General features: G+C 44.5%; 1 protein-coding gene across 1 annotated transcript in view; it reads right to left on the bottom strand.

Moving 5' to 3' along the window:
• The window catches only part of ARHGAP29 (Rho GTPase activating protein 29), a 56,987-nt gene extending 44,773 nt beyond the window's left edge, over window positions 1-12,214 (bottom strand). The window contains exons 1-2 of the mRNA XM_058659313.1: window positions 12,066-12,214; window positions 4,977-5,213 (exon numbers count right to left, since the gene is read on the bottom strand). Of these exons, the coding sequence (XP_058515296.1) occupies window positions 4,977-5,181 (205 nt within the window). The 5' untranslated portion in view covers window positions 5,182-5,213; window positions 12,066-12,214. The remainder of the gene's footprint in view (window positions 1-4,976; window positions 5,214-12,065) is intronic.
• Between the last annotated feature and the right edge of the window lie 1,962 nt (window positions 12,215-14,176).

A 14,176-nucleotide genomic window follows, 5' to 3' on the forward strand; every position in this document is an offset into this window, starting at 1 on the left:
AAACTCACATGAACATCCTAAAGAGACGAGAATTCCATTGAAATTGCAGCACATGATATAAGAAATCTTAGCTGGGTTGTGCAGCTCCAAATTCAATATTCTGGACAACGTAAAATCCCCAATTCCCATCAAATTTTGAATCACAGAATCATCAAACGGATAACATCTAGAACCCCCTACTCCTTGTTCTTAACAAAAGATTAAATAACTGAGGTCATCTTCCAAAGCTAGTTGGTGGCAGAACTAGTCTTAGAACCTAGATCATAAGTCTCTTTCTAGTGTTTTCTACCATGCACTAATATCAAGGGACCCAAACTACAATCTAGCTGAAAATTGTTATGCCACTTTCAAAAGAGTACAAAAATTACATGATTCTAAGGCAATTTAAGAAAAGGAATCTGAAACCTCTATAATAAAATTTTCTTAAGTTTACTAATAAAAATATTGTCTTGCTTCCTGATATGGTATAAAATGTGTATGGCTTAAGAATTCATCTCAATATTCTTAATACTGATAAAGACCAAACGCCTAGACCAGCACTATCCAACAGATACTTTCACAACAATGATGGAAATTTTTGATATCTTCATTGCCCAATGTGCCCATATGAATTTTGGGAAACTTGAAATGTGGTACCAGCAACCATATTTTAAAATGTAATCAAATTAATTAATTAATGAAATAGCCACATAGGGTCAGTAGTTACCCTACTGGACGGTGCACAGCATATGGCTAATGAAATGTAAAATCTGAACAATGCTTTCTGCAAAGTACCTCCACTGAGATGGCAACAGCATACCATCCTACACTGAGAAATCTCCATGTTCCAAAGGAGGCTGTTACTTACCCACACTAAGAGGTCGACAAAGCCACCCAAGTTATACCTACATCTCATCTGTGCAACTGGACTACAAGTCCAACCCCGGCTGCAGCCCCACCTGCCTTCTGGGGACCCAGTGACTAACTGTGTGTGAAAGTACTCTGAAACATAAGGAGCATCATATACAATTATATGTCAATTCTATAATTAGTTTGGGGAAGAATTTTTTGAAAATGTGGTCATTAACTAACCATAAAGCTATTCATCTAAGTTTGCCCTTCACAATATGCTTAAACACCTGAGGCCATACTTGAATGACTACATATCACTGTCTCATTACAGGTAGATTCTGTACATTTAGAAATGATATCCTGATCAAACCAAAAGGTGACTGTTGTGCTTCAAATTTCTTATTCGCAAGCGCTAACTCTTCCGCTTTTTTAATTGCTAACATATGTGGAATAACTGTGTTCAGTGCTATGCCATTGCAGGCTAACTCCCCAACTGCAGCACCAGCATCCCATATAGGTGCTGGTTCAAGTCCCTGCAGCTCTAGTCCCAATCCAGCTCCCTGCTAATGTCCTGGGAAGGCAGCCCTAGGACTTGGATTCCTGCATGCACATGGGAGACCCAGAATATGCTCCTGGCTCCTGCCTTCCAATCAGCCCAGCTCCAGCCATTGCAGCCATTGGGGGAGGCAACTAGCAAAAGACCTCTCTCTGCTTCATGCTGTAATTCTGCCTTTCAAATAAAAATAAATAAATCTTTTTCTTTTTTAAAGGTAATAATAACCGGGGGGCGGGGCAGGTGTCAGGGCAGCCAAGAACATTAAAAATCACATTCCGAGTTAGAATGCCTGAGTTTCGGCTCAGCTTTCAATTTCAGTTCCTAATACAGCACACCTTGGGAGGCAGCACGCGGTGCCTCAACAACATGGGTCCCTGCCAGCCACACTGGAGACCCTGATGGCATCCTGGGCTCTTGGCTAAAGTCCAATCTTGGCTGTTTCCAGCATCTGGGGAGAAAACCAGCAGATGGAAATGTGTCTCTCTGTGTCTGCCTTTTAGAGTAATACAGATATGTAAACAGTAAAAGACAAGCCCAAAAACTGGGCATCATTCTTTCTGGGGGAATCAAATGACAAAATACTGACAAAGTCTCTTCACTCCAAAAAAATCAAAAACAAAAACAATGAAACACCTACAGCTCTTTGCTTCTGGTCAAAACTCAGAGCTCTGGTGGTAACTACAGAACAGTACAAGTGAAAGGACAGAAATGGCAGGTGTGTCCTTTGGGCAAAAAAAAAAAAAAAAAAAAAAAAAAAAAGTTACCAACATAATACTTAACGTACTTAGGATATTTTCCCACAATAACAAGAGTTATATTTATTGCCATTTAATCATCCAAAATTAGGCATCAAAATCAAGCTATTAAACAGAAGTGTAAGCAATGGATTTTCTCATGCAGTTCCTAAATAATGACCTATATGATTATTGTTTTAAGAAAAACTAACTGAACTAAAAAGTGGAGGCTTCAATTCTTCTAGTTGTTCTGGACATTCTGCCTCCAAAGTTAGTTTGAAATAACTTCATGTACAATATATGTAACTAAGAGGCAGAAAGACATAGAACTTCCACATTCTGGCATACTTCCAAATGCCAGCAATGGCAGGAAGTGAGCTCAACCCAAGCCTCCCATCTGGGTGGCAGAAACCCAACATCTGGGCCTCCCAGTTGCCCCTCTTCAGGTCCCCTCTGACAGGTGGCTGGAATCAGGGCTGGAACTGGGCATCAGATTCAGGCACACTGGGTTAACCACTATGTGAAATTCCGCACCCCAGAAATAAGCTCTCCAATTCAGAATCAGCACAAGATGTGGGCTTTAGTTTGCCTTTCAAAATGTACCTTGGCAAACAAATATGTTATTTACACATATAGAAATATTTACTGACATTTCAGGTCCAGAGCTAAAGTCCTTGCCTTAAACGTGCCAGGATCCCATATGGGTGCCGATTCTAGTCCCAGTGGTCCTACTTCCCATCCAGTTCCCTGCTTGTGGCCTGGGAAAGCAGTTGAGGACAGCCCAAAGCCTTGGGACCCTGCATCCGTGTAGGAGACTCAGAAGAGGCTCCAGGAGCCTGGCTTCAGATCAGCTCAGCTCCAGCCATTTCAACCTCTTGATGAGTGAATCAACGGATGGAAAATCTTCCTGTCTCTCCTTCTCTCTGCAAATCTTTCTAATAAAAAAATAAATGAATCTTTATAAAAAAGAAATATTTACTGACATTTCATAAATTTCTATGAAGACTGAGGAGATTTGATAGAGATTATAGGGAGACCTGTCACTTTTCATATATGAATATACTATATAAAGAAATGAATATCACAAAGAATAGAAGTTACATCTCTATTATCACTACCATCAAATCTGGATATTAAAAAGCACTAGAAGTTGGAAGACTAAGATTCGAAGATGTATATTCTTATACTTTAAGAGAATCAAGTTTTGCACTTCATCATCCATTTCTTTCTTCTTTGTAAAAGATGTATTTTATTTATTTGAAAGGCAGAGTTACAAAGAGAGACAGACACAGCAAGAGAGCTCTTCCGTCTGTGGTTCACTCTCACAAGGGCCAAAACGTTTAACCAGCCACCTTCTGCTTTCCCACGTTAGAAGGGAGCAGAAACAGGGTCTCCAGGTCTCCAACCAGCATCCAGATGGGATGCCAGAATCCCAGGCAGTAGTTTAACCGGATAGGAAATAGGGACGGCCCCTCCATCATTCATTTCGACCAGACCACAGGTGGGGAACCTTAACTGCCAATGGCCATTGAGATATTTATAACATCATCTGTGGACCATCTAAAATTATAAACTTAAAAATTAGCCTGCTGGGCCCGGTGCTGTGGCCTAGTGGCTGAAGTCCTCGCCTTGAACGCGCCAGGATCCCATATGGGCGCCGGTTCTGGTCCTGGCAGCTCCACTTCCCACCCAGCTCCCTGCTTGTGACCTGGGAAAGCAGTCGAGGATAGCCCAAAGCCTTGGGACCCTGCACCCGTGTGGGAGACCTGGAAGAAGTTCCTGGATCCTGGCTTTGGATCGGCATAGCATCAGCTGTTGCTGCTCACTTGGGGAGTGAATCATCGGATAGAAGATCTTTCTCACTGTCTCTCCTCCTCTCTGTATATCTGACTTTCCAATAAAAGTAAACAAATCTTTAAAAAAAAATTAGCCTGCTATAGATTAATTGAATTTTGAACACTGCTGGCAGTTGCCCTGGCACGGCCAAACCAAATGATAATGCAGGCATTACACGACATAGCTCTGAAGTAAACAGAAAGTAAAATCTGTGATTACCCCTTACCAAAGAAGAGTTACAGGAACAGGACTTGACTCAGCGCTTAGGATGCCACTTGAGAGCCACATTCCATTTCACAGTGCCTGGGTAAGTTTCAGCTGTTTCTAATTTCAGCTTCCTGTGCTGTAATCAGCACAGGTGACAGGCTCAAGCACTTGGGTCCCTGCCACCTATGTGGGGGACCTGGACTGAATTCTGAGATTCTGGCCTCAGCCCGGCCCAACCTTGGCTGTTGCAGGCATTGGGGGAGTAAACCAGTAGATCTCTCTCTCTCTTTTGCCTTTCAATTGAAATGAAATAATTTTTCAAAGGTTACAGACTAGCAAAACAGAGTTATGTCTCATTTTTGAGAAAAAAAAATCCAAGAGTGGTCTTTTTAGATTAAGTTTTGACATTATGGGAAGTTGAATTTAGGTCAAGGTGATGTCAATGTAAATTATAAACACTAGTCTGCTTATTAAAGAACAATCAATATACTATGTTACCATTAACAAGGCTAAAATCTCAATCAAGTAATCTTACAGGTTCCCACTTCAAATGGTTACAAATACTAGGAATCAAACACTGTACTCTTGTTCTCTAACACATTTCAAAGCGTCTATTACGTTTGGCACTATTATTTAATTGTAAATTAGTTTACACTGTAAACATCATACAATTGGCCATAAAAGATAAGGGGTCATAAGTACAGATGAATACCCTACTCCTCCCTTCCTGTGCACAGCTATCTATCACAGCCCTGGCATTTAAAGCTCACAAACTATCCAGCAATAACAGTAAGAAAAAAGAGTTGACAAACCTGAAAGAATCGCTTCCTTCAAATATAGTAACATATGGGAAAACTTCCTGATATCATTCACCAACTCCTTTATGTAATCTGGATCAAAAATGGAGTTAGAACTTAAGGACTTGAGCCCCATTTCCGAAGTTGTAACATCAGTAGACAGCTGGTCTGATGCCCAAATGCGTTTCTTCTTTGTCTTTTTCTGTTTGTGAGCAATCATCCTTTCATTTACCGGTCAGAACAACTGAAATCCTTCAAGGGAGCAGGGAACAAAGACAAAAAAACACAAATACTACATCAGACAGGGAAATAGCACAGTAGTCTTCACAAACAGCCACAGCCTGCCTCGGTATCCCATCATACAATTTGAAAAATAAGTGCTGTACTGCCAATGGCCCTTGTGCTGTTAAGTGCCAGGAATCTTGATGACGCTGTGATATACAAACTAGCATTCTTCTCATTTCACAAATGAGATTTAGAACTTGCAATTTTGTCTAAGCTCTCAACAGTTAAATAATTACACGAGACTTCAATTTCGATCTGTCCTGATGTCAAAGTCTATACTCTTACAGTAACTTCCTCTCGATTCCTAGGTAATGGGATTTTTCACAGTCCTCCTTTAGCGGGAGGTCATACTCTCCCTCCGCCATACCGCCTTCCAAACAGAAGATGCAATGAGCTTGTACAAAACAAATACCTGCTTTCTAAAATCTCTTCCGTCACTTGCTCTTTCACCTAACAAGCTATTGGCCATTTCTTTTACGCATGCCTGCTTACAGAATGGGAATAATGCCCTGACAGCATGTATATAAGGACTAAATGAGACGTGGCACAAAATGCCCAACACAGAAAAGCTTAATTACAGGTAGTCTGCACTTCCCACCCAACCTCCTTCCCTCCCTGTCTCCCTCCCCTAACCCTGCCCCCACTCCCCACCACACTCATTGAGTTGCCAAATCTCATCAACAGTATTTTGCTTTTTTTTGTATAAAACAAGTCTGTCTGCTACTCTGACAAAACTTCACAAATAAATGTAGAGTGATTTTCAGATTTGGGGAAGCTCAGAACAGCACAATCTTTCAGTATGGTAATAACTTAAAAACGCTTGTACGTTCCAGATGTGAAACCATACCATTTACCTTACATGCTTGTATGATAATTAAAAGATCACCAAATTATAAGGTTTTTGTGTTAAAATGCCTAAACTGCTGCAGTTGGAAAGCAAGAAAAACCTTACTTTGTTTCTTCTTCATCCTTAAAAGCCCTCGTATTTTGCAAAAATAAAAAAAAAGTAAATGAGCAAGGAAATTAAACAGCTCAAGCACTATCAGCAGGTTTTTCTATTATTTTTGTCTTGAGTGTTTGAAAACTTTCAAAGTTGTAGTATGTAATTATGTAACACAGTTTGAGCATCTCTCCTCCAAAAATTTAAAATCCAAACGTTCCAAATCCCAAACTTCCCAAGCACGTGGATGATACTTTAAACGTTTCAGACTTTGTAGCATTTGGGACTTGAGCTGCCAATGTGAAAATTCCAAAAGCCCAGGAACTCTGAAATCTGAACAGCTCTAATTTCCAGCACTTCAGATGGGACGCTCAATCTGCATTCCCTCCCTGTCGTATGTAACATGAAGTTCTGTGTCATTCACTCTTTCCTATGCCTCCGTCAACTCCAGATTTCTTTCTTCCTGATCCATAGTTCTTTATCCATTTCTATCTCTGCTGCTACAACACTAGTGAATTGCTGGTGCTTCTTGTCTGACCTACAGCATTAATTTCCTTATGATCTCTCTACATCCATTCTTGTCCCATCCGAAACAGAGAGTGAACTTCTAAAACAATTAACTCTCATGTCATTTGCTCAAATGACCTGTGAAAAGCTACCATGCTTTTCTAGAAAGCTCCAATTAAAAAGTGGTTCCTATTTATCAACCTGTAATATTATAAAAGTCACACTCCTGGCTCTTAACATGTCTGCCACACACACTTCTGTCTCATTGCTCTAACAGCGTTTGTGTAGCATGACCTTCGGCAAGAAATAACTCAACATCACGAGCCTGTATACATGTTAAGTATGTGTGTGGGGTATGTGGGTTTAAGAGCACATTTGTATTTCAGAAAGCAGGTTTTGGATAGGATCACTGTGTTGTATTCAGACCATTTTTTTTTAAATTAATCCCTATCACTTCATTTTTTAAAATTCTGGTTGCAATTCACCAGCTCAATTACCTGTGTAATAACGACTCTACAGTCTTGGAAACATGGATGGTTAGGCGGAGGACTGCATGGACAGTTTTATTTGCCTGGAAGACTGCTTCCTTCATCCATTCTGATCTCCGTTCTCAGAGCAATTACTGAATGAAACCTTCCTGGACCACTTTTCTGCTGGATGCTCTACAGCATCCATCACTGTACTTCTCACAGTCCAAACAGGCTGACTTATGTCTACCAATCTATACTACGACTTCAAGGCTATCATGGCCATGTATTCATGTTTGCTCACCATGTGTTCTCTGCTCAGCATAGTGTTTGACATATGACAATGTCTTATACAAAACTATTATCAAAATGAACAAGAAATTTGCAGAAAGAGTAATAGACTTACAAAGTTTTGTTTTTTAGAGAAATAATACTTAACTCTAGGTTTTTGTGCTATTACTGGGGGGAAAGATAATTCTTTTTTAAAAAATCTAAATTAAAAAGCACATGAAGCCGAATGAAGATTACATAAAACTGAAATCAAAGTTGGATTTATACTATTGTTTCTCTTGATTATTAAATAGGGTGTCCCAATATTATCCTAATAGCTTTTAAAATTCTTAATATCATTATAGCAAATGATTTTTGAAAGTGTAATTTCTATGCTTCAAGCTAGTTCCAACCTATCCAACATAAGTTCTTCAAAAATAGAGACAATTTCTAAAGTGACTCTAGGGCAATTTTTGAGCACAATTATCACATCTAACTCTCCCCACCAACAAAAATAAACAAGGCAAAACAGAAAACCTACAAGCCCTGTCTGGCAGCTCTTTTCTCAGTCACGCAGAAGGTTGATGAGTGTAACAATCTAAAGCATGGCAGCAACTGACTTCATAAAGTCATTTCACTTTTACAAGCCAATGATAAAGATGGCTAGAAAAATTAAAGACATATATAATAAATGTCAAGTAAAACAATTTGTGCAGGCCAATGTTGTGGTAGATGGGTTAGTCCACTGCCTGCATGCTGACACTCTATGCTGCTTTATTCAGCTCCCTGCAAATGTGCTTGGAAACCAGCTTCAGATGGCCCAAGGCCTTGGGCCCCTGCACTAGTGTGGGAGACCAAGATGAAGTTCCTTGGTCCTGGCTTCAGCCTGACCTGGCCCTGGCCATTGTGGCCATTCGGGGAGTGAACTATCAGACAGAATATCTATCTCTCCCCCTCTCTGTAACTCTGCCTTTCAAATAAATAAATCATTAAAAAAAAAGTCTGTAAAAAGACTATGAATTCAACTACAAACTCAAAATTGTAGAAGCATTTCAAAAATATTTAGCCCTTTCAGACAAGATTCAGCCTGTTTAAAATAAACACAGAAACACAGGGGTGGGGGGTAAACCAAGGAACTACAAGGTAGTACAGTCTACAGCTGGTCAGCATTATGATTGTGTTCATTTTGTTATGCTCACTTTACGTTTTCATATTTCAAACTGGAAAAAGGAAACACTACAACTGAGATAAACGGAATTCAGGTTTTTTGACTTGGAGTGTTGGGGGCCCTGTGCTGCTTCCAGCGGTCCAGTGGGTTGCCAGAGGCCAAAGTGGAGGCCCAGGCCTGGGAAGTAGACACCTGCAGAATGGGAAGACGCCCAAGGAGTGACAGCTACTCTGCAGTGGGGATAGTCACGCCTGATCTAACGAAACTGCAAATGCATACACAACCACCAAAGAAAAAAGAAGAAACCTAGGACACAAACATGTCAACCCCAGATATGAAGAAAGTGCCAACAGGACTGATTTGTCAGGAATATCCTATTAAGTTTCTCAATATTCTGACAGAATATTCAACATTTTGAAGCAGATGTACTTTGCTTGCCACATCATCATGGGACAGAGATCATGTCAAGCTTGGAACCATGGAGCTAAAATCTCGAGGTGAAAATCATGGGATTACCACTGTGTATATCAGATGGGATATAAAGCAAATCTGATGGCCTCAAACCTCCCACATCTTCACTCATGTTGGTGAGCCCTGTGGAATTCTACCGCTGTGATATGCCCCTGGCCGGGCTAGCCAGACTAATCTTACTAATTTTACTCTTGCAGCCCCAAATTTCACATGCTGCCTCTCCCGCATCTCTTGTCCAAGTTCCAAGCTGAGGTGATACTAAGATAGACCCAACTGGCCATCCTACTGGCAGATTTTCCTGTCACTGTGTGTGACGACTTTAATTCTGTTCCTGCTTCTCCACTTTATAGCTTCACGCAGAGAGGAAAAGTGAATTACGAAGCATTTGCCACAGGAAAGACATCTGACCAGGAAAAGCCTTCACCAGGACAAAGAGTTTTCTGTATTCCAGTTTGGCTCCAAACACAGGTATCGCATAGGACTTTAGGTAAGAGGCGCAGCAGATACCAGAGGAGGAAAAACAGTGACCTGACCCAAACACGGCTACAAGGCAGGTCTGAGGGACAGCTGGAAAGTCAGCCGCAGGCTCACAGCTCCAGCCTGTCATCTGATTACTGACTATGGAATTCTGGAAACACCCATCTGTTATTCCCAGGATGTCAGAGCCCTGGATGACATTTTCTATGCTGCAGGGAAAGCAAGCTACCACTGGACCCCCCCAGGAATAGGAGTCGCTTTTGTAGGTACCTTCAAACTGCCAGCTGGATGGTCACTCCTTACAAAACAGGACTCGAGACATAGGACAAACTCCCACCGAATCAACTCCCCAGCCCACCTGCCTGTATCGGCCAAGTGCAGAGATAAGCTCTGACTCTTCCATCACACGCAGTTTCCTTTCCAATTTATTTTCTTTTTCAAAAATGTAAGGCTTTTCTTAAGCACTTGCACTGTTAGTCTTATGTTATTGAGCTTCCACAGAGGTTAATAAGTGCTTTAAACAGAAGAAATAAGCTTACAAATTTTTTTTAACAATCAAAAGTATTTTCCTGACTGCTGAGATCTAAACATTCTTGATTATAATAAGGAGATACACTTCTTTGAAGTCCCAATAAAATTGACAGTGATTAACAACAACAAAGGCCCATTTTGTAGCTGTAATCTAGACCTAAGAAAACCCAGATAATATCCACTTCTTTCAAGACTACACACACTAGTTTTCCATGCACTATAACAAATAATCTCCAGTTGGTGGTAACATAAAATGTAATTACTAATGGATTTCAAGTGGCAGTTTAACTAAATTAGGTAATAAAGCATGGCAAGTGCTTAACACAATGTTTAACTCATCATGAAAACCCAAGGAATTGTCTGCCATTATGACTAACAGTGCTTTGCTTTAGGCAACTGGTTTTCAATATATTTTAACAAACAAGATGTGACTTCTATACAACCTATGCGTAGCCTGTGAACAAGAAATCATGACAAGAAACAATTCCAGAAACTTGACTGGCTTCGTGGAAAGCTACCACAAGACTTCCAAATAAAGTTGGAGCTGTGCAAACAGAATGTTGAGCAAAATATTTGTGAAACTAATTCTCATGCATCTCTTCCAAATCTAAACAGGCAGTGAAAACATAGATTATCCACTTTTCAAAGAACCCTGAAGTAAGTGGACTTTGTATGTTCTCAACTCTAAGTGATATTTGCATTACAGATGTAGGCAGAAATTTCCTGTTCCCTAAAATGCGTTTCACAACCCCCACCCCAGCCTGTGTTAATTCAGTCTCACGCACTCCACCGTCAGAAGGCAACTATCACCCACTCCCACTCAAGAGGAAAGCTGCCCCCCAAACACATGCACTTCACAGTTCCCGCCGTTCTGTTTCTACCTGAGGAAAACTTGCCAGATATTTTAGAAATCTGCTATTTCAGCACAAATGCTAAGAATCCGTTTAAGAGCCTAAAACACACACACACACACACACACACACACACACACGAAAAACCACAAGAGGTCATTCTGAAGCTCTTTAATTCTATTTCTTCCCTACCAGGGAAAACAAAACAAAAACAAAACAAAAAAACAACAGACGTGTCAGAGGCAGGTGACCGGGAACAAGCGAGCGTTCTCCAGGGGCAGGCGTGCAACCCCAGAGGCTGCACTGCCGGGCAGCTGGGACGGAGAGGAAGCTGTCCGGCCTCCCACGCCTGCACAATGTCTAGCATTCCTGGCCGGCAGGGCTCTCTGCTTGCTGCAGCCAGAACCACACAATGCCAAAGAGCACGTTCCCCGTCGCGGACTTGAACGCCAGGGGCGGGGAGAGCCCCCTAGGAGATACGGACAGGAGGCACAAAGGCTCAACACAGACTGGAGATTACAATCCGGACAACAGATAAAGGCGAAGGAGTGCCGCGCTCCCGCCCCGGAGCAGGTAAATCAGCCCTCCGCAAAGGTATGAGAAACAGGGTTTTTTTAAAAAGCTGATAAACATAGAGACACGAGGCTCTAAGGTTCCGACTGGAAATGTCTCAGACTCTAGCTCGCCGGCCAAGGAGGGAAAAGTGCCTTCTGAGTGAACACCGTCACCCCCTCTTCCCCTGTCCCACTCCAACATGTCCCAAGCAGAACCAGGACACCGCCAAAAGTGAGGCGGCCGCGAAACCAAACGTTCCTGACGGCTGAGACCCAAAAGCCGGGGAAGGCTCGGACCCGGGGCGGCGCGGTGCGAGGTGCCCACGCTGTCACCGCGGGGCCGGGCGCTCCCGCAGGCTGTGGAGTCCCCCGGCCGCCCGCGCCAAACCGGGAAGGGAATCACCCACCCGGGCAGGAAGGAAGGGTCTACGCGCCGCGCTCGACTCCTAACGATCGCCACCACCACTGCCCCCCAGCTCCTCCACCCGCTTCCTCCCCGCGCTCGGGTCCCAGTCTCCCCGACGACCCCGACCGAGCCCGCGGCCGGAACGCCAACTCGCAAGGGTGCTCGCCCCACACTCACCGTGGCGCTCCATCGCGCGCCCCGCACGCGGACGCCCGCCCCGCGCTCACGGCCGCCGCCGCCGCCCCCGAGGGCTGCAGCCCGCCGCCCCCATCCCCCACGCACGGCCCGCGGACGCCCGGCCAAGCCGCCGCCGCCGCCACCGCCACCGCCCCTGCAGCTACCGCCACCACCGCGCCGGCCGCCGCCGCCCCGGCCCGCCCCGGGACGCAGCCCATTGGCCGGCGCTGCCCGGGGGCGGGATCGGGCGCCCGCGAGGCCGGTCGGGGAGGGGCGCGGGGCGCGGGGCGCGGGGCGCGGGGCGCGGGGCGCGGGGCCCCACCGCGACGGGCTTCCCGGGACCGCGGGCGGAGAGACGCGGGGCGAAAGTCACTGAGACCTGGAGCTGGCTGATGGGCGTGCCTTTACGAGTCACTTGCTTGGGCCCCCTTAAGGGAACGAGAAGGGTGAGGCCCACACAGGTAAAGGGGGAACACGGACCTGACCCAACAGAGACACAGCGGCCTCAAAAGTGGATAGCTACGAGCCCGCTGCTGGGATAAGACCGTCCACTTAGGCCTTTCTTCAGCCTGCAACTTGGCACTCTCAACCGGCCTGGCATCTAAGGAAGGAGACAGGGCACGAAGGTGCCTCGCTCCCACACCGCACCCCTCACGGGGGCAGAGCTGGGGCTGAAGAGCCACACTGGGGAGGGGGCCCAGAACCCCAGAACGCCCAGACGCAGGGGCGCAGCAGGAGACTCGAGTGCCAGGGAAGCCAGCACGTAGGAATCCTCCCCCCACAAACCCACACCACCACCACCTGCCCCCGACAGGAAAAGGAGCAGGTGTGATGGAGGCAGCCTAGGAGAACCTGAGAAAATACCACAAAGCCCAGAGGGGCCCTCTGCTCTCTTGGACTGACAACGCTGGGGAAATGTATGAAAACGCCCAGCTCCCTCGGTTACTTGAACTCCACACTGGGTTTTTCAACCTCAGTTTACTCAAGTTTTGCATCTTCAAATCTGGACCACAACAGTACAGGGGTACGCTACAAATATTCAGGAAGCCTCCCAAACACAGTTCCTTCTCACCCCACTGGAAATAAGGACTCGGCATGGCAACCTGTGATGCCCAAGCGGACTCCTGACAGGGAAGGAGTGCCCGAGCCGGAACAGCGTCTGAGGAAGTCCACCTCAAATACCTCCCACATCTATTTCTTAATGAAGTATTTTGCGTTTTACCTTGTCTGCCATTCTCCTCAATGCAGCGGATTTGTTTCTGACTAAAAAGTCACTGACAATATGAACAAATTCCTGAGATGGTGTGTGACGGCGACAGGAGCCACAGTACACAAGAAGGGAGTGCAGGGAAAGCAGGCCGGAGAAGGAAAAACGAGAGCAAAGACCTAAGACAGGGAAAATAAAAATAAGATGGAGACCAAGATAAGAGGGACACAAGCAGGATAAAAAAGAGACCACCCGCTGACAGAGCTGCCGAAGGATACTTCACACATGCAAACAGTCCTGAGAGAAAGCCACAGAGCCCCCCACCCACCCCAGGCTGTTACTTGGAAAATAGAAATATGAGAACAAGGCCTTTTAGTTACCTGGCTCCACAATTACTTTTCAGACTCATTTTTAAAAAACATATACATCAGCATTAAACACAGTTAGACCAGGATCAGTTGCACTTAGGAACACTGAAAATGAAAAACATTCCTTCAGACGTCAGGGGAGAATGATAACCCATGGACAGGAAGTCACTGATGACTGGAAAGTGAGGGACACCACAGAGCTGCAGGAAGCACAGCGGCTCCTGCCCCCATCTGCTCTGGGTTATTCTCAGTACACTGCGTGGCACACCAACCTCTGGACCATTCTCAAAGAAACGCTGACAAAGAACCGACAAAGAGGTCTTTACAGAATTCAAAATGGTTAAATTACAAAAGACTAGCAGGGGAAAGTCTCAATCTACTTCATAAATTTACTTCATAAATTTTGTTTTTTTTTTTTAAAAAAAAAAACATTATTGAGGGCCAACGCAATGGCTCAACTTGGCTAATTCCCTACCTCCAAGCACTGGCATCCCTATGGATGCTGGTTCATGTCCCAGCTGCTCCACTTCCCATCC

The sequence above is a fragment of the Ochotona princeps genome, chromosome 2 (genome assembly GCF_030435755.1).
Source record: "Ochotona princeps isolate mOchPri1 chromosome 2, mOchPri1.hap1, whole genome shotgun sequence".
NCBI classification, from domain to species: domain Eukaryota; kingdom Metazoa; phylum Chordata; class Mammalia; order Lagomorpha; family Ochotonidae; genus Ochotona; species Ochotona princeps.